Genomic DNA, 20,831 nt, shown 5'->3' with positions numbered 1-20,831 from the left:
GGGTGAAGGATAAGGTCGTTACTCATCAAAAAAAGATTCACTTGTGTTCAATGGGGAGGAAATGTCTGTCAATAACCCACAGATTGAAACAGAGGTGTGGTGTTTTTTTTTTTTTTTTTTTTGTGTGTGTGTGTGTGTGTGACTTACCCAGAGCTGAGTTTCCATGAGCACCACAGTTAACTTATGTTTTATACCTTGTTCTCAAATTGATTCTAGTCTTTCAAATTAGAGGTCTTCCAGGACCATCCTTTTTCAAACGCTGCATAGATACTGATTTCAGCTAGCTCTGTGTAAATTTCCCAAAGTGATCAATAATAAGACATTATATGAACTGGCTTCCTCCAATTCCCCTGAAGCACATGCTCAGAGGCCCCTTAATGTCCTTTCTCTCATAAGCCTGGCCTTGAATGTGGACATTTCAGTGCTATCAGTGATTACAATGGGACTTTTTCCCCTTCCCACCCGGTGAACTGCATAATAAAATAGAAACTCTTCTCCCTAGGATTTCATAGTTTTGAAAATTAAATTTTGGAAATTCTGAAGTCTATTAGTGTGAAGCATGTTCAAGTGATTCAAGTTTAACATAAAAGTGCTCTTCATTGACTATAAAGGTGGCATTCATTTCAAATGAAGTACACAAGGTGCCAGAGAACCATGAATCCCTTCATGCAGCCAGGGGCTTTTTTTTTTTAAACCACCTCTGCCCTCCCCACAGCAAACAGAGCTCCACCTCAGCCCTGTCTTGACATTCCCACCCTTTCCTGTAATAAGATTGTACACTTCACTGTTTGTACTTTTATGGGGTACCAGACTTTTAAAATAACTTCACTGAAAAAAAGATTTGCAGATCTTCCATTACAAATTCTGCTTGAAACTCAAATGATTGCTTTCCTTGTGTTAGTTAAGCCAATTGCTTAAGGGAAGTACAAGGGATGGGGAGAGAGGGAAGGACATGTTATATCTTCATGGAAGATCTGAACTCTGCATGATTTCATACAACTTTCTACTTTGTGCTGTAAGATTGTGTACCAGTCAGAATTTTTGAATTTGGGAAGACTAACAGGGCCTATGATTTTAGCCTGAAAGGGAAGTCAAGGTCATTTATCTGATCTGACCTTTTCCCTATAAAGGAAAGAAGAAACCCAGATCCTCTGTCTCCAAATCCGTTACCGTTTCCACATAGTGTTAAAACAAGTTAAATGTTAACATTTAATGTCAGTCTCAGGAGCCCATAGAACTCGCATCATTTGAGATTGTTTTGCTGTAGGATTTGAAAGCATTCTTCCCATATAATACTGTTGCAGCAGCATGTAAATAGCTAATCTTTACCCTCCCCCCACATGAAAAAGTTTCCTTCATTATTGAAGCATACTTACTTCAAACTCTTGTGGAACAGCTGGTCTGGTAAGTCCTCTCATATTTTCAAGGTTAAATTTTTTATTTTAAGACCTATTCTGGCTTACTTGTCCTATTGAAATTCCTTTTTAAAAAAAGTTTCAGGCATGTTTCTTAAACACTGTGTTTTTAACATTGTGAAACAGCTTTTGTGTCATTTCCTTCATTTCAAAGATAACTCAATGATTAATTTAAGCTTTTTTCTTCCCCAAACCTTTGTGTATTGTGTGTGTACGTGTTGTTTTTTGCCCCCTAAGCTTCGAGCTGGCCCATTTGATGAGTTCCAGATAGCTACCATGCTCAAGGAAATTTTGAAAGGTCTAGACTACCTGCATTCCGAAAAGAAAATTCACAGGGATATAAAAGGTGGGCAAAACTTCAGTACAAACTTGCTAAGAATGGATGTCTTCTGAGGAAGGTAATTCATTTTGGACTTTGACATTTTCCAGCTGCCAACGTCTTGTTGTCAGAGCAAGGAGACGTTAAGCTTGCAGACTTTGGAGTGGCTGGCCAGTTGACAGATACACAGATTAAAAGGAACACCTTTGTGGGAACCCCATTCTGGATGGCCCCTGAAGTTATTCAGCAATCTGCTTATGACTCCAAAGTAAGACATTCCCCGTTTCCATTGTGATTTTAGCTATAAGTGGATAGATGCAAATCTCGGTGACCCTGGCTCCCAGAACCACTGTGGCACTTAGTTGGTCCGGATGCTAGTATGTGAAGAAGGCAGGTTGAGGTGGTACCTTACTGAGCTGAGGCCCTAGCTCCCCTACTTGCCCTGCTTCCCAAGTTGGAATTCATCTTGCAGATATTAAATGTTCATCTGGAGGGCCTTATCACGTTACTGCTGGGGCAGCCTGCCTGCCTCAAATCCCTCCCATTCCAAGCCATCCAGCTGTCAAAGTGATCTGAAGCAGAGGCCTCATCATGTCATACTCCCTATTTTACCTCCAGGATCAAATATGAAATTCTCTGGCATTCAAAGCGCTACGTAATCTGCTCCCCCCCTTCCCACCACCACCCTTCTGGTTTTCTTAAACATTATCCCTTCCTCCTCAAGTTCCTTGAACAAGACATTCCATCTCCCTATTCTGGACATTTTCATTTTCACATTCCATTCTTAGAACATTCTCCTTATCTTTTCTTCCCAGTCCCAGCTGACTCCACCCCACCCCCACCCCCCCTTCTAGAAAACCTTTCCCAATCTCTCATTTCTAGTGCGAGAACTTATATTTTTGTTTTTATAAAACCCTTGGGTCTAGCAGAGTACCTTGAGTGTGTTAGTAGGTGGTGAGTAAAGTGTTTATGGACATGAAAGTACATCTCCTGAATAGGATTCTTACCTGGTAGCTCTCACTTCTGTGTCAGGATCAGATGTTTACCATGAGTCTCCTCCATTCCAGGGAATCAGTTAGTCTTCCTCCATGATTACTGGCTTTCCACGCCACACCCCCCACCCCCATATAAAATCACTCACCTACTTAGAGCTCCAGTGGTAGTTGAGTACTTTTCCTGACTTGGTAAGTTTTCCCAGAATTCTAAATGGGCTAAGAAAGCCATTCATCTTGTAAGTGGTAGAGAAACCAATCCAACAAATCTCTACACTTGCTAGAGGAGAATCACATTGCTGGAGTCCTTCCTAAAATGCAGTCACCAATGAGAAGAGGGCCCCAAACTATAAATGTGACTTTCTAGTTACCACCTCAGCCTGTCTGTTCTACAGAGTTTTTAAAGAAGAAAGGTATCCATGTAAGAATGTTGCCTTTTAAGCATTGGCTGTATTTTTTTTTTCTTTTCTCACTTGAGGCTGACATATGGTCCTTAGGAATAACTGCTATCGAATTAGCCAAAGGAGAGCCACCCAACTCTGACATGCATCCCATGAGAGTTCTTTTCCTGATTCCAAAAAATAATCCGCCAACTCTATTGGGAGATTTTACTAAGCCCTTTAAAGAGTTCACGGATGCGTGTTTGAACAAGGATCCATCATTTGTGAGTATCTATTGATTGCTGAAGTTCAAAATGGTAAAGGATGTATGTATGCATGTACCAAATGTCGCCTCCTCCACGAATAATGAGATACACAAGAAACCGTCCAATGTTCCCCTACTTGCCTCTCTGTCTCATGGTTCTTAGCTTGCTTCCTTTCTCTTTCAGGAGAGAGGAAGCTTGGAAAATAAGGCGTAGCTTATCATATAAATAAAATAAAATAAAATGAGTTTAGTCTGCTTGGTTAGTTTGTCATCTTAAAGGAAGGCTAATGCCAGGGGCAGCTAGGTGGTGCAGTGGATAGAGCACCAGCCTTGAATTCAGGAGGACCCAAGTTCAAATCTGGTCTCAGACACTTCCTACCTGTGTGACCCTGGGCAAGTCACTTAACCCCAGCCTCAGGGAAAAAAAAAAAAAAAAAAAAAAAAAAAGGCTAATGCCATTTTCCATATAGGGAGAAGGTAGCTTACCACGTGGACACTGTCAATTGGGATTTGAACCTAGAATCCCCTACCTCCAGAGCCAGCCAATGATCTTTCCACTGCACCATGCGTAGTGGTTGCCAGTGAGCTGGAGGATGTATTTCTTTTCCCCCTGGCATCAAAAAGTAAAAAGTAACAGTTTGCAGATACAACTTGAAATTTAAACATGTTACTTATTCATATTGATACAACGCTCACTACTTCTGTGAACAACAATTAAGCCCATAGAACTTGCAGTATCTGAACTCCTAAATCTCTTTTAAATGAGATTTTGTTTTCAATTCCTGAGCCCAGCCTAACCCTAACCCTTTGCAGGTGAGCTAGTAAAGTCATCTTTGTGTGTACAAGTTGACGTTTCAAATTGATACTAAATTAATAAGCTTCTGTTCAAACGTACCATTAGCTTCTATGCTGCAAAATTGTTAGTCATCCCCACAACATAAGCTTTCTAGCTTAACTATTCACAACATGATCAATAATTCAAAGATATACATATTCATGCATCGTTTATTTTTGACTTAGCGTCCGACAGCTAAAGAACTGCTAAAGCACAAATTCATTATTAAAAATGCCAAGAAGACATCATACCTGACAGAACTGATCGATCGGTTCAAGAGGTGGAAAGCCGAAGGCCATAGCGATGACGAATCAGATTCCGACGCCTCTGACTCGTAAGTGTTTGCTCAGTTACTAACCTGGGACTGGAGGGTCACTCTGAAAGTCTTCTGAAATCAGCAGCGACACTGACTGTTGGGCCATCTGTTTATTTACCTGAATATCTGCTTCTGGTCTCCAGGATTGATTGTGAAAAGGAAATAGTCTTAAGGCCATCTCAAAATCAGCCCCTAAAAAGTTACCTGAATGGAGCCCCATTTAAGTCTGTACTTTAATCTCAGCCATTTTTACCTCCTGTAGCAATTGCTACAGTTTGTTCCTACGGAGTTTGCATAATTGACATTGTGTCAGGATTTTATTTTTTTTTTAAACATTTTCTGTATATAGCTATATGTATCCATACATACATATATAAAAACCATCTCACCTGAGCAGGTAAGATAGATTCAGTATTTTCATAAAATTTCTAAATTAGTTTTAGAACAGTCTGTGTTTAGCTATACCAAAATAATCATTTTTCTTTGACAAGATGGGCATAAAAGCCATTGAAATTCTTTATCTAAATCTCTGATTCCTACACCCATGATGTTGTTCTCAACTTTTTTTTAAGGATTCCAAAGGTAGTACCATAGAGTATATCTAACAACTGGTCAGTTTGAATCTCACTAACTAAAACAAGTCAATGCAGGCAAGGGAACACTTAAGTTTGGTAAAAGGAGACCTCTCTGGGGGCTAACTGGTTATCTTCTCTCATTAGCATCGTTTACTGACAGTTACTGGATAAAGCATTCTTGTTGACAAAGAAAAAGCAAAAGGTCATTTTTTTTTTCCTGTCTCAGGGAATGCAGCAGCAAGGAAAATAATTCTCATCCCGAATGGACTTTCACTACTGTTCGGAAGAAACCTGATGCAAAGAAACTCCAGAACGGAACGGTACGTAGATGGTCTTTTCCTACCCCTAGGAGTCAGTCTTGCTGAGCACCTCTTTGAATAGCTTGTGGCTACAGCAGGAGCTGAGCTTAGGGAGGTGGCAATAAAACCCCTGCGCTTGGAGAAAAGGCAAGATTCCCTTTGTAACAAATCATTCTCGTCTGTTTTGTTTGATCTTTATGTTAAAGGAACAAGATCTTGCCAAAACACTGAGCTGCTTGTCTACAATAATCACACCCGTATTTGCTGAAGTAAGTACTGTTTCATTCTCTATGGTGTGCTCTTTGCAAGATTCTTTTGAACCTGACAGTATCATTGGTCTCTGCTGTTTAGTTGAAAGAGCAAGACACAAGTAATGCAAGCAGAACAAAAGCGATCGAAGAGCTTGAAAAGAGTATGGCAGTGGCGGAAACTGCCTGTCCTGGAATTACGGATAAGATGGTGAAGAAATTAATTGAGAAGTTTCAAAAGTAAGTTTCCTGGGTAAGCTCTTTCTTGTCTACAAATAACAACTTTACCTTCAAGTCACTCTTGAAAAACTCTTGTCTTCTTCCTCCAGTTTGATTCCTTGGCTCTAGCAGACTAATTGGTCACAAACACAGTCACAATTTCCTTCCCAACCAAGAAATGATTTTTAGCTAGCATTTTACAAACAGTTGTTGACCATCTCCACAACTAAAATTCTAACCAGAAGGAACACTTTAAATCCAGGAGGTATGAATCAAAATGGAGACTGCTGCCTCCCCTAGAAGTGGAGTGTGATCCTGGGTACCCTGTGTGTTATTGGCAAATAACCGTAGCTTTAACATTGATTTCTACAACCCATCAGATTAAAAAAATTTTAGCAGCTTGTAGAATCAATTAATTGGTAACACAGACTCCAATTTTTGTTTTTAATTGTTTTTTGTTTTAAATTCATAGGTTTTCCGTTAATGACTCATCCTAAGAAACTTCCCATTATTGACTTCAGTTACATCCAGCTCCATTGAAATCCACCCAGACAACTTCAAGCTTGGCAGTGCTTACTTATTAGCTCATGAGCTCCCATGTGCCTTTTGGATCTTTGCAGCATAGTGATGGTGAAGGATTTGGAAGCACCTACTCAACTATTTTGTGAGGGCGTATATGGTTTTATATTTTCAGGAGATGATTTTGTAAAGAGGTTTTAATATCATAGTATCATCTATGTTTATTCTGGTAAATGTCGAGCTCTAGTTTTGCTTTTAGGCATCATAATTATTTTTAATAGGATGCGCAAGTTAATAGTAGGATTTTGCTCTTTGGTTAACCGCACACTGCTGAAACATACAGGTCTGTCATAGCAACTATGAGTGAAACTTATCAGTCATCCCCAAGAAGTTTCCCAAACCAGCTCCTCCTCTCCTCCCCACCCCCCAGAGACAAACAATCTAACCGTCTCGGCAGGGAGACGGTTCTAGGCAGCGCTCACCTGCGTAGCACCAGGAAAGGCAAAGCATGAAAAGGTGCACTTGTCCTCGCGTACCCCATTCTGTTTCTGGACCAGGACAAACGACTCACCGATTCCCCACTCCCCCTCATTTGAGAGCAATAATGTAGTAAGGTAGTTTGCAGCTGCTCCATGTAGCCACATCAACAAACATCATCTTTCGTAGAACAGGCTTTTTCGAGTCATGTTTTAAGTCTTATCGTCCATCACAGCTAGAAACTTAAGAGCAATACCGCTTAGCCAGGGAAGGTTTTTACCATACCGTTGGAAACGCAGGCTTGTCCATCTCCCTACAATGTTCCCAAAGCTTAGGTTCAGGGGGAGCTTCCTCCCCAGCAGCGACAGCGGGTAGATGAGCAGAAGTCCCACCAGCATTATTTGTGTGTGTGTGTGTGTATGGGGGTTAATAAGGTGGCTCGTGAAATGTTTGTTTTCTCAATCTGTCCATGACCATCATTTGTTCATAATTTCAGAAAGGGTATTTTGAATATATATTTCCTGTTAGTATGCAAATAACTGAGTTAGAGGTATTCTTTCCCCCAAGTAGTCTCCAGTGGAGTAGAGTACTTTTTCCCCTCCCAAAAAATAGGTAAGGTGATACAATTGCTTTTTCTTTTTTTTGTATTTATGGTACTTACGGATCCAGTATGTATATTATGCTGAATTTCAGTACTTGTGGGATTGTTGGTGTACATTTATTTTTTATAAAGGTTCTGTGTTTCTTGTATCATTTGGATCTGCACAATCTTGTTTTTGCACAAGTCTTGTTAAGAACCTGCATATCCTATCTGCCAAATAGAAGAAGAAGGAAGGTGTGAAGGTCTGGGGAGTCAAAGTGGCCACTGGCTTCTTTTTTTTGATCCGAGACACCCGAGAGTGGGAAAGTGCAGTGTTCTTCTGTATACCAAGGATAAGTTCTTTTCAATGGTGCCTACAGTGTATAAAACAATATTTTTCATTCCTTGTTTTTGTGTTCAAGAAATGATTCTGTTAAGATTTTCACCTGCTGTGTAACTGAAACTCAATTACTTACAATTTCTATCTATAAGTCTGGAGGTCATTTTTGAAAACAAGAGTGTTCTGGATTAAAATATTTTTGTATAAGCAAACAAGTCATATAAACACAGTTATCTGAAGCTTTACAAAGTTCAACTAGTAACGTGCGTTATCAGTGTAGTTAATGAAGTCTTACTATTTAAAGTGTATGTTCCTTCACCCTGTTGGGGAGGTTACAAAAATAAATATTTTAATTCCGTAAACTTCCGTGACTTGTACTGTTCGTGTTTGTGGCGGGGAACGATTACCTGTCTCTCCTCCAGAGTCTCTGGCTGCCAAACTGCAACCAGACACTTAACAGTGGAGCACATAGTGGAGCTTCTTGGAATGGGCTTTACGTGGAGAGATCCAGATGACAGTAGAGGAGTTACAAGGTGAGAGAGAGGTGATAAACGCACAGTAAGCTTACTGAAAGGGAAACTGAGAAAGACACTTCACTGGAGGAACAAAGAGTCTCGAGCAGAAACCTCTTTTTAAGACAAGGGGAGAATCTCTCAAAAAGAGAGTCATCCTGCTGCTTCTGCTGCTAATGGGCAGCAACCCAAATCAACACCTACCTCTTGAGGAAGCCATGTTCACCAGTGTCAGATACTAACCCTAAGGTAGAATGATGGGGCCAACAACATGACAGAACTCAACCTCCATTTAAAATGATACTCTAGGCACCTTCCCTCCCCCCCCCCCAAAAAAAAAAAAAAAAAAAAAAAAAGTATTATCAAGTTGAAGCTAGGGATGGCAGAACACATGAATCTCTCCCCTACCTTTAAAATCCCTTTCTTTCTCCCCCAGCGGCAACAGAGAGAAGGAGGGGAGGGGCAGGAGCAATAGCTCCACTGGGGACCCAGGTTGCTTTGCAAGGAGGAAGAAGGTTGAAAATAATTTGCCAGAAAGAACAGTATTTGTAAGACAGAGTGTACGTGTACCACTTACGCTAAAAAATAATTGCGTGCTTTCAGCGCAGTCCTGCTCGAGTCAGTGGCAGGTGTAGCAAAAGAAGCCTCCTCTTCTGCTTCATCCAGTTGGAGACTACCTGAAGACAGACGGATTCTGGCCATGGGGGATCTCACCGTCTTGTCATACAAAGCGTAGTAGTCTGGGTGAAGCATCTCCGGTTCCGAGTCGCTGGATTCGCTACCTAAATATTGTTCGGCCGCGCTCTGACTCCTCAAGACCTCTGGGAACTCCTGCCGGGCAAACATGTAGGTGAAGAAATCGGCTTTTCGACTTAGAGCAGGGCAGGGCCCTAGAGGCTGGAACTCAGACCCAAAAGGAAAACGGATGGTTTTCATGTCAGAATGGCTATGAGACCGTTTAGGGATTTGCTCTTGAGCCCTGTACTCAAAGGCATTTTCTTCCAGAGTCCCGTCATCATCTTCCATACCCACAGTGGGGGTGTCCCCACTGCTAGTCCTGGCTAGGGCTTCTTCCACTTCCTGAAAATCACGCTGAAAGGTCTCCCTTCTGGCAACCCGGGGGCTTCTTTTGGCCGCCTTTCCTAAAGCGGCCATGGCCGGAGAGCGCCTGGGCACCTGGGGTGGCTGGTCCACATAAAAAAAGACTTGGGGAGGGGCAATGTCAACCTGCTGGCTAACACTGGGAACGTAAGGCAGATCCGTGTAGGTCAGCTGCTGCCTTGGGGGGGCCACCCCTCTCATGCTCCCAAAGGACGTGCTCATGTTTCCTTCGGCGAACTTGGAGCTGATCTGGAAGGAGTTGAGGGGACTCTTCTGCCTGTAGAAGTCATCGGGCTCAGGGTCAGCGTGAAAGTCAGGCTGGGGGTAAATGAAAGGAAATGTGGAGCTGTTCTGGGACTGGTGCACAAGTGTCGGGTGGGCTTCCGGTCTGGAGCGCTCAAACTCGGCTGCAAACGTCACCTCCACCGTGGAGTTCCTCCTCCTGCTGTCCAGCGTGGGTTCTGACGCGTGCACTCCATTCGCGTTGCGGTAACACCCGCTGCCATAGACTAGGTGCATATCTTCAACCTTGGGGGGAGGTGAGGAGGGAAGGACAGGAAAAGCTTGAGAAGTCAGCTTAAAAACTGCAAAGCTTGCAGGGGAATCGAGGGGAGGGGGGATTACAAAAAGCCTCCTGGCAACCCAGAACCATTTGTGCAGAAAAGATAAAAAGCACGTGACAAGCCAGCCCAGGAAGGGGGACCACGAGTGGCCAGCCGTGGTCTCTCGGCCTTCTGTCCCACGGGCCGGGGAGGCAGGAGCCCAGCTCTGTGCCAATTGAACTCCGTGACATGGAGTCCTCCTCATTCTCTTTCTGGCCTTAGTTCTTTCCTCTGTCTTTTGAGCAAAGGGGAAGACACCAAATTCGATTAGAGTATCTCCAAGGTCTCTTTCATCACTCAAAGTCTTCTGGGTGTGCACAAGTGCCTTTGATTTACATGAAGGGAGAGGAGTTTATGGACCACATAATGAATGAGTACAGGCTGTTGAATCTTGGGGGTGGAAGGGAAGGAGGATAATAAATGTCACTAAATTCAACTTGACACAAATCCCCGTGCATCAAGGGAACGGCAAATGTCTTTTTGGAAATTGAGTTTTGGAGCTATAAAACAAAAAATGCCTCTAGACCCTTTATTCCTGGTAGACCTTAAAAGTCTGCAAGAAAAAATCGGCCCCCCTTGAACTCAAGAGATACTCATTTTTAGAGGAGTCACCCCAACCTTGGCCACCTGGGTACCCAGATGGTCCCTTCCTAAATGCTCCTCCAGCCCAAAAGAGCCAAGTGTGCCATTAAAGGTGTCTGTGTTTGCACCAGTGAAAAGCCTTGCGAGAAGTGGGTGGAACACTAAAAGGGCCAAAATGCTCAATGGATATAAACTTTACCTGCTTGGCCACGTCCGAAAGGAGGTCCGGGGACGACCTGCACTGCCGCTCGTGGTATCGAGGTGGGTAATGTTTCCTGAAATCCCAAAACAGGACAGTCACGGGGGCTCGTGAGCATAGCAGCACCGAGAAACCTAAGTGCGGCTCCGACCCCCTCCACCTACCTCTCGAAGGGTAAGCTCTTCAGCCGGCCTTTTTTCCCATACTCCAAAAGTTGCCTTTGGGTCCTGCCACTAAGAAAACAAAGACATCAGTTTTAAGTAAAATTGCATTTAGCTTCGCTATTATCTTAGTTATACACAGTCAACATAAGCATTAGGGCCTGCACTCACTGTTACATTGAAGGAAAGATACCTACATATATGAGAAAATAGAAATCAGAGAGAAAGCTGGTTATCTGGAGGGAGGCTGGGAAACCTGCAGCACACTGGGCTTGGAGGGAGCCGAGGCCAGAGTACAGAGGCAGGAATGAAGACAGGAGCCAGAAGAGCTCCCAAGAAAACAGCAAAGCAGGAGAGCTAGAAGGACTTAAGACTAAGAAGACTAAGTTGCAGAAAGAAGACTAACTCGCACTGGCACAGTGAAATTACAGGTCAAATCCCTGGCTCTAATTAAAAGCCTGGCATCGTTAAGAAAGCATTTAATTATGCTATTGGTTGGAAGCATGTAAACCACACTTAGTAGCTGCTGCTTTCTCCAAATCCAGCTAACAATTTCTATACTTTTCCAAGTATCAGTAACTGACAATTTCATGTCCCAACCACTCTGAAAGCAATACGAGAGGACTGGCCCTAGGTGGACCAACGGAAAACTCATCCAGTACGTACGTAACCAACCCCAACTTAGTCAAACAGGATTTTTTTTTTTTTTTTAAACTTCTAGAACAAAATCTCCGGGTTTCCCCCCGCGTTACACCTTACACCATGCCTTACACCTGGCATGCCAAGGATCTCTGCCCACTGGAATCTTATTCTGGTGCCCTTTTATCTCTGCCTTTACCTTTTACTAACTAGGCTTTAACTTTACTTCCAAACTTCATAATAAACCTTTTTTTTTTTTTTTTTTTTTTTTTTATCAATCTAGGTTTTCAGGCCTGTAAATTCCTTTACAGGGGACTCTGCGCCATCACTAGATCCTTGCGCCAAACCAAAAGGGGTTCCTCCTTTCCTAACTCTTTCCAAAATAAGCTTTTAAAACACATCATTACCTATAGCGAAAACTTGAGCCTTTACTGCAGAAGAATGTTTTGGGCCTGGATTTGGGTTCTTCAGAGAGTCTAAAAAAGGCATGGTACTCAACACACATCTTCCAGAAGGCTTTGCATGCGTCCCTGTTGGCCATGGTAAACTCCAGCGTGTCCTTGTACAACACCTGCATGAGTCACAAAAGATACCGCCTCAGAATCCGGGAGCATTGCCCCTTGATTTCTTCCCCTACAAGGGGAGGAAGTCCAACTAGATAGCTCCCTTTCTAGGGAGGCAATGCGAGCAACCCCCACACTTTCCATTCCATACACACACACACACACAGATATCCCATCATAGTCATACTTCAGGGATGGCACTGAATTGAGTATTCTTCAAACCAATAAGAAATGAATATGATTCAAAGCCCAGGTAACCTCAGATGGAAGGCTGTACCTTAGTGGACATTACTGTCTAGTTTGTACCCAAAGCTTGTGACGATATCAAAATTCTGACGTACCTTCCTCTTCTCCTTGGACTATGGGTACAGAATGGAGAATGTAGTGGAAGATGAAACCATTAAGCAAAACAGACAGCACCCACAGGGCTGGGTTCCTGGGGAGGTGGGGCTCCCAGGGATGTAAAAATGACAAACTCATTTTTCAAGCTAATCAGAAATCCCCCCCCACGCCCGGGTTACATGTAGTCCTGGCTGCCTCAGAAGGTGTCTCTGAGCTTCCTACCGCACGACTTGCTGGCGTTTCCTTAGCTGAACACAATGGCACGTGGACACCTGCTTTGGAATTTGCCCACGGGAAAATAGCCACTAGAGCTTTGCTTCTGACCATGACAACTTGCCTTCACCTTCCAAGTGAAGGAAGAAGGGGTGGGGATGGACGTAGAAGCGAGGGGCCTGCCAACATTCCCAGTCAGTGCCCATTCCAAACACGCGCGCCAGGTGTTTGCAAAAGCAGCCCCAGCTCCACAAATGAACAGGAAACCAAATGACCACAGTCGGAACACACTTACCGAAATATTGGCATGGAGTTTGATAAGAAAATGCTTTCTCTTAAAACTCAGCTTCCGGATTTTAGCCCAGTTGAAAGTATTGATCTTGGTGTTCCCCTACAATGAAATACATTGAAGTCGTAGATACGTGTCAACACATTCCCCCACAGCCAGATTATTATTATCATGACAGGCTCCTCGTTGGCCTGATCTTTCCCACTCCTATCCTATTTTTCATTGATTCCCACGTATACTTATGGACATGCTCGTCTGACCTCATTAGGATCTAAGTTCTTTTAGAGTGGGGGCCATTTCATTCCTTATACTTTTCCCCCAGTACAGGAGGCTTTTAATCAATACTGAGTGACTAGCTTATCCTCCATACATCTGACAAAATAAATAACTTTCCTAAGACAGTTCTGACTTCAGTCACCTTCTCAAAAACTTTTAGGACTCACTATTGCCTTTAGGATAAGATGCTCTTGACTTTCCGGTTAACTCCCAGCAGCAGCCCTGAATCTGTTCTCTGCCCCAGGGCTTTCTCCAGCTTTCTAGAAGTCATTTCTAGATTCTCCTTAAATAGCCAGACCTAGACTTCTGGCCTCTTTCCAGGTCTTACCTTTGTCTGTTCCTTCCCACTCACTGTGAGGCAGGCCTCTTGGGTCCTAGAGGACATTACATCCCCACCGGCAAGGTTGAGGGAGGACCTTGAATCCCACAACTTCTTTGCAGCCAGTGAATGACTGGATTCATCCCTCAATCATTAACATATTAGTTCACACTAGCCCCATTCCTGCGATTCTGAACCATTGACTGGCATATTCCAATTTCCTTATCCCACAATTGCTGCTTTTTTATTTGTATCTCCTCAACTGTACACCTCCCAAATATTCCACTCAGATTTACCCTGTCACTGGGCTCTCTAGACTATCTGCAAAATTAACGAATTTGTTCTCTACCTTCTCCTGGCTCCCTTTCTGTTGATGTGACATCCCTGGCCACGCTTTCTAGGACTAGTCGGACTTCCACACCCCTGCTCTACTAGTCTTTTAAAATTGTTCTTATGAATTCTCTTGGGACAGTTAGCCATGTGAGGTTACTCATTTGACATTACTGTTTGGGTTAGGAAAGGGTCTTTTTTTTGTTTTGGTTTGGTTTTGTTTTTTGCTTCAATATCCTCTTCTGCAGACGAACCCTGCTGGCCTTCTCTATTCTCATAGTAACTTTTTGTGGTTGGGTTTTCTCTCCTTTGGCTACTCATTTCCCCCAAAAAAATTTATAGTTACTCTTGTTTTAGGGCATGGATGTAAGGTGGAACGTCCAGAAGACAACTGAGGTGCTAAAGGGCCTTGAGTCCATGACATAGGAGGTTCAACTAGAGGTTGTGTTTATCTTGGAGAAGGGAAGACTCGGGTGAACCATGGTAACCGTATTCAGATATTTAAAGTTCCATCAGGTGAAGGAGGGACAAGAGAGAGAAATTGCAGCCCTTGTTAGAAGGAGCTAAGAGGCAGGTTTAGACTAACAAAAAAATTTAAAATGGGATGGGCAGCTACATGCAAAGTGCTGAGGAAAAAATGACAAGAGTTTCTGCCAGCAAAGTGCTTATATATTACTGAGGTGAGAGAGACCCGTTGGGGGATAAGTATAGTGTAGTGGAGCAAGTAACAGAGAAACTAGAATTGGGCAAGGGGAAATTAGTGAAGTTATAAGACACCAAAAAAAATAATAAAATAAAATAGAAAGAATGAAAAAAACAGAAAGAGAACGTGAGAATACTTGCACCACCTGAAAGCTACAACCAAAGATGCTTAACAATAAAAGAAATAATTAAAGAAAATTGTCCTGAAGTGTTCAAACAAGAGGGAAAAGTAGAAATGAGAAAAAAAAAAAAAATCCACCAATCACGACTTGAAAAAGATCCTATGAGGAAAACTTACAGGACCATCATAGCCAATTCCAAAACCCACAAGTCAAGGAAGAAAGTATTACAAGTGACAAGAAAAAAAACAATTCAAATATGGCAGAGCCACAATTAGAATCACACAAGGCCTAGCAGTGGCTACATTAAAAGCCTACAGGTTTTGGAACATCATATGTGAAAGAGCAAAATATATGAAGTTGTAGCTGAAAATATCATACATCCTGAAAAAAAAAAAAAAAAATGGACATTCAATGAATTGCCAGATTTCTAGGATTTTGTCACAAAAAGACCAAACTTAATAGAAAATCTGACATAGAAGATCCAAGAGAATTACAAGGTAAACATCAAAGACCAAATGCAAGAAACTCAATAAGGACAACTTGTTTGTTTCATACACGGAAATAAATGTAAATCATATGTCTAACACTGTCATTAGTAATCGGGTAATTCAAAAACTGGATTGGGGTAAAACTGAATATAATATAATGTGATTCTTTTTTTTTTTTTTCCCTCCTGAGGCTGGGGTTAAGTCACTTGCCCAAGGTCACACAGCTAGGAAGTGTTAAGTGTCTGAGACCAGATTTGAACTCGGGTCCTCCTGAATTCAAGGATGGTGATCTATCCACTGCGCTACCTAGCTGCCCCTATAATGTGATTCTAAAAAAAAAAACAAAAAAAAAGTAAAACTCTGCAAGAAAAGGTCAAAAGAATAATTATCTTATACTAATGAGGTATAAGAGTAAAAACTGACAAAAGAATTAGATGATGATTGAGGGCTGTTACTTCTAGAATTCTCTCACAGAGAATAGATTAAAGAGGGCATTGGGTTTGTATGTATTTTGTGTGTGTGTGTGTATGTGTATGTATATAAAGAAGAGTATAAAAGTCCTCTAAATTCAGAAAAAATATAAGAAGGTAAGAGCATAGGGAGGGCAGGAGGTTATATAAGGAAGGGATTTTTTAAAGGGAAGCCCGCTCACATTATATCTAGGTTAAAGAGAGAATTATATGTTTAGAAGAAACAAAATTTTTTTGAATTTATAAAGAAATACAAGGGTGAGGGAATAAGAAGAGGGTTATAGTAGAGTGGGAATGGGATAAAGAGTGAAGGAAAAGTTGGGAAAGGATAAGGGAGGGCAGGTTAAGTAATAGGAAGACAAGGTAGTAGGCAAAAGTAAAGCAGAGCAATCAAGAGGGATAGGGAAGAAAAGATAAACACAAACTTAATAATAAAGATCTGGGGTTAAATTATTTGCTTAAAAAAAACCAAGGTTCATTGATCTGAAAGTTAAAGCTAAAATAGACTTAATCAAAAGAGAAAACTAGGGATACTACATCATGTCAGCCATATTAATCAATATTGTTTTAGACTATTTAACTAGGCAGAGGCGGAACAAAGATGATGGAGTAAAAGCGGGGACTCACTGGAGCTCTCCCCCAGACCCTTCCAAATACCTTTAAATAAGGACTCCCAATAAATTCTGGAGTATCAGAACCCACAAAAAGACAGAGAGGAACAATGCTCCAGCTGAAGACAACTTAGGTCATCAGGAAAAGTCTGTTACACTGGGGTGGGCGTGCAGCACAGTCCAGCAAAAACCACATCTGACAGCCTCGGCCCCAGCAAACCACTCAACTCAGTTAATGTGGCAGCAGTGGCAACTTCTGGAAGTTTCAGCCCACAGACAGTAAGGTCAACAGCTGGTCGGAAGGAGATTACAGGTCCCTAGAAGGATCTCTGAAAACTACTGCACAAAAACACAAAACGTAAGATAGTACACACCCCCGGTCTGGAAGCAGAACCCTATTTTAACAAATAATTAAAAGCTGAATAATAGGCTGGGGAAATAAGCAAACAACAGAAAAAATTCTGACCATAGTGGCAACGAAGAGCAAATCACACCCTCGGAAGATAACAAAGGCAAAGCTCCTACGTCCAAAGCTTCCAAGAAAAATAAGAATTGGTCTCAGGCTATGGAACAGCTCAAAAGAGATTTTGAAAATCAAGTAGTAGAGATAGAGGAAAAACTGAAAAGAGAAATTAGAGGGATGCAAAAGGAAATACAAATGGAAGCTAATGACTTTATGAGAAATCAAGACACAATAAAACAAAAAGGAAAAAAATAGAAAACAATGTGAAATATCTCATTAAAAAACAACTGGCCTGGAAAATAGATCCAGGAGAGAAAATGTTAAAATTATCGGACTATCTGAAAGTTAGGATCGAAAAAAAAAAAAAGTCTACACATCATCTTGTCATCTTTCAAGAAATTATCTAGAAAAACTGTCCTGATATTCTAGAACCAGAGGGGAAAAATAGAAATGGAAAGAATCCATTGACTACCTCCTGAAAGAGTCCAAGACTAAAAAAAACTCCAAGGAATATTTATAGTCAAATGCTGGAACTTTCCAGTCAAGGAGAAAATACTGCAAACATCCAAGAAAAAACAACTCAAATATTTTGGAGTCACAGTGAGGATAACACAAGATTTAGCAGCTTCTATATTTAAAAAAAAAAAAAAAAAAAAAAAATTTGGAGGGTTAGAATATGATATTCTGAAAAGCAAAGGAATTGGGATAACCAAGAATCACTTACACAGCAAAACAGAGCACAATCCTTCAGGGGGGAAAAGGGGGACATTCAATGAGATAGAAGACTTTTAAGCATTCGTGATGAAAAGACCAGAGCTGAACAGAACATCTGATAGTCAAATACAGGACTCAGGAAAAGCCTAAGGAGATAATCAGGAAAGGGGAACCGTGAGGGACTAAGGTGAATCTACTATGTACATTCCTACATGGGAGGATGATACTTGTAACTCATAAGAACTTTCTCATTATTAGGGCAATTAGAAGGAGTTAATATGTAGTATATAGACAGAGGGCCCAGGGGTGAGTTGAATACGAAGGGACAACATCTAAAAAAATAAAATTAAGGGGTGAGAGAGGAATGTACTTAGGAGACAGGGAAAGGGAGAGGTGAAATGGTGTAAATCATCTGCCATAAAAGAGGCAAGAAAAAGCTTTTATAAAGAAAAGAGGAAGAGGGGAGAGGGAGGGAGTGAACCTTACTCTCATCAGAATTGGCTCAAAGAGAAAATAACATACACACTCGATATGGGTATAGAAATCTCTTTTACTCTGTAAGAAAGTAGGAAGGAAAGGGGATACAAGAAGGAGGGAGGATGATAGAACAGAGGGCATATTGGGGGAGGGGTGTTTGTTCAGAAGTGAAAGGAGAGAACAAAATAAACGGGGGGTGGACAGGGGGTTAGCGATAGTAATAGTGAAAAGAATTTTGAAGCACGTTTCTCTGATAAAGGTCTCATTTCCCAAATGTCCACAGAACAGAGTCAAATTTATTTAAAACTAAACAAAACTAAACAAACCATTTCCCAGGCGATGAGTGATCAAAAGCTATGAACCAGTTGAGCTCTAGGAAAAAAATATACTAACACACTACTGATTGGAGAAACACAAACTGAGCCAATTCTGAGGAACTTACTACCTCCTACCCATTAGCTTGGCCAACGAGCCAGACAAATATAAGAGGGAATGTGGGGAAAACGAAACATTAATGCACTGTTGAATTGTGAACTGATTCGACCATTCTGTAGAGCTATGGAACTACGCTCACAGGGTTACAAAATCATGCAAACCCTTTGACCTAACAATATTACTGCTAGGCATGTATCCCAAAAAATATTTTTAAAAAATGAAAAGGATCTATATGAATAAAAATCTTTATAGCAGCTCTTTTCTCAGGCAAGGAATTGGAAAGTGGGGGGATGCCCATCAAATGGGGGGGTGGCTGAATAAACTGTGGGATGTGATTATGATGGAATATTACTGTTCTGTGAGAAATGACGAGCAGGATGATTTCAGAAAAACCCGGGAAGTCCTCCATGAGCTCACGTAAAGTGAAATGGACTATGTGCAGAATAAAAGCAATGTTGTGGGATGATCAGCCGTGGATGACTTTGCTATTCTCAGCAATACAAAGATCCAAGACTACCCTGAAGGACTTATGATAAATGTATCCATCCCCAGAGAAAGCCGACTGTGTCCGAGTACAGACTGAAGTGTACTTTTTAAAAACTTTATTATTTTTGAGGGGTTTTTTTTTTGGGGGGGGGGGCGGGGGAGAATCTGTTTTCTTTAGCAATATGGCTTTCACAAAAATGTTTTGCATAATTTCACATGTGCATTCTCAATGGGGCAGCTGGGGAAAAAGGAAGGGAGAGAATCTGAAGCTCCATGTTTTAAAAACAAATGCAAAAAAAGTGTTTTACATGTAACTAGGATAAATAAAATTCTAAATCATAAAATAACTAGACAGTATAAAGATGGAATATCGCTGTGCTGTAAGAAATGGTGAGCTGAAAGAAATGGAAAGACTTGGATTTATGAAGGAGGACGTTATCTACCTTCAGAGAAACACAAACGAACATGGTACAGTCTTAACTATGTGTGTATGAATATATATGTGTACTTTTAGATTATCTATGCACGTGTGTGTATATATGTACCTATGTGTATGCATATAAATATATCTTCACTTAATTGTAACCTTCTTGAGGAAAATGGGGAGGAAAGAAAGGGGGAAAAAGGTAAAAAGTGCACAGCAGAGAACAAAAGAAAACCTAACAAGAAAGCAAAGCCAAGAAGGACAGCTCTGAACACAATGTGGAGTATTTATCATATAGGATTTCTTAAAGTGGAAATTTACTGCCTTATATTTTGGATCTGCTCCTATGTTGTTTGTACACAGCTATGTTTTTTCCTTCCTTTTTCTATTTGGTATTCAAGTTTTAAAGAAAGAAAAGGGATAAAGTTAAAAAGATGTATGATTCAATGTAAAAAAAAAAAAAAAGAAAGAAAAGGGGAAAAATAGAGTGCCTAGAATTGACACTGGGTTCAAATCCCAGTGCTGCTACAAACAAGCTGGGAATCTGTTCTAGGTCATCTGTAAGGGAAGGGGACTGGATTAGCAGATCATCTCGAATATCTGTTCTAGCTACGAAACCCTGTGATCTTCTAAAACCAGTGTCAAAAGTTTCCAGCTCTAGAACCTATGTGGGAATTGGGTATGAGGGAGAGATACCAGTTTCCTCAGAGCAGAAGGAAACACCCTTACCCGCAATACCAGCACTCCCATGTGGGCAACAGCCAAATGAATCTGAGTTCCTTCACCATCACTGGCAGGGTGAGGTCTGATGCCATACATTTCAAGCTTCCTGGCTATGTCCAGGAGTTGGATGTCCGATTCTGCGGGGCTCTTACCGCTGTAAGGAAAAGAGACGGATGAACCTTCCAACTCTGCTAGAGGGACTGCTCCCCCATTCCTTCGCTCCCCCACAGCTGGCCCTCAATTACAAGAGAGAGGCCAAGTCCTGCTTCTGCCATTTATCAAAGAATCCTGATCAAGTTATGACAAGGTCATAACATAAGGAGGTCCTAAATTAGGATTTTTTTCCCTGATGTGGATTATCTTGCTCTCTCTGGTCCTCAGTTTTCAATTTTATAAATTGGGCTTAACAATACCTGCCCTATCAACCTCATGGAACTGTGAGGGAGGTGCTTAATCCTGCCTTACACACTTAGATTTAAGACTGAATGTCACTTGGCTCTAGGATTAAGTTTTTTTCTTCTGTAAAATGAGGGCGTTAGACCCAATGAAATCTTAAATCATTGCCCCTCCCTGAACTGCAGCTCATCATCTCTAAAATGGAGATCAGAAGGTCACAGATTTAGGGTTACGAGTGGCTTTATAAAGTCAGTAGGGTGAAACTCAAACAAACAGGGAACACTAAACCATACATGAGAGGCTACCCAATGACTTACTTTTTTCCACTTAATAGAATCTTTCCCTCCCTCAATTGCAGTTAAAGATGGTTTTCAACATTTATTTTTCTAAGACTGTGGTCCAAATTTTTTTCT

General features: G+C 41.5%; 2 protein-coding genes across 29 annotated transcripts in view; one reads left to right on the top strand and one right to left on the bottom strand.

The window, feature by feature from the left end:
* The window catches only part of STK26 (serine/threonine kinase 26), a 53,653-nt gene extending 43,244 nt beyond the window's left edge, over positions 1-10,409 (top strand). For both annotated transcript variants that reach the window (XM_074277723.1, XM_074277724.1), the window contains 8 exons: positions 1,653-1,761; positions 1,845-2,002; positions 3,205-3,390; positions 4,392-4,540; positions 5,324-5,417; positions 5,603-5,665; positions 5,748-5,884; positions 6,336-10,409. In XM_074277723.1, the coding sequence (XP_074133824.1) occupies positions 1,653-1,761; positions 1,845-2,002; positions 3,205-3,390; positions 4,392-4,540; positions 5,324-5,417; positions 5,603-5,665; positions 5,748-5,884; positions 6,336-6,360 (921 nt within the window). In that variant the 3' untranslated portion in view covers positions 6,361-10,409. The remainder of the gene's footprint in view (positions 1-1,652; positions 1,762-1,844; positions 2,003-3,204; positions 3,391-4,391; positions 4,541-5,323; positions 5,418-5,602; positions 5,666-5,747; positions 5,885-6,335) is intronic.
* FRMD7 (FERM domain containing 7) overlaps positions 7,490-20,831 on the bottom strand; it is a 77,412-nt gene continuing 64,070 nt past the window's right edge. For all 27 annotated transcript variants that reach the window (XM_074277701.1, XM_074277700.1, XM_074277722.1 and 24 more), the window contains 6 exons: positions 20,029-20,176; positions 12,989-13,084; positions 11,983-12,146; positions 10,940-11,008; positions 10,776-10,851; positions 7,490-9,920 (listed from right to left, as the gene is read on the bottom strand). In XM_074277701.1, the coding sequence (XP_074133802.1) occupies positions 8,865-9,920; positions 10,776-10,851; positions 10,940-11,008; positions 11,983-12,146; positions 12,989-13,084; positions 20,029-20,176 (1,609 nt within the window). In that variant the 3' untranslated portion in view covers positions 7,490-8,864. The remainder of the gene's footprint in view (positions 9,921-10,775; positions 10,852-10,939; positions 11,009-11,982; positions 12,147-12,988; positions 13,085-20,028; positions 20,177-20,831) is intronic.

Source organism: Sminthopsis crassicaudata, chromosome X, assembly GCF_048593235.1.
Source record: "Sminthopsis crassicaudata isolate SCR6 chromosome X, ASM4859323v1, whole genome shotgun sequence".
Lineage (NCBI taxonomy): Eukaryota > Metazoa > Chordata > Mammalia > Dasyuromorphia > Dasyuridae > Sminthopsis > Sminthopsis crassicaudata.
The sequence above is the reverse complement of the archived record's forward strand: the minus strand, read 5'-3'. Positions and strand labels throughout refer to the sequence as shown.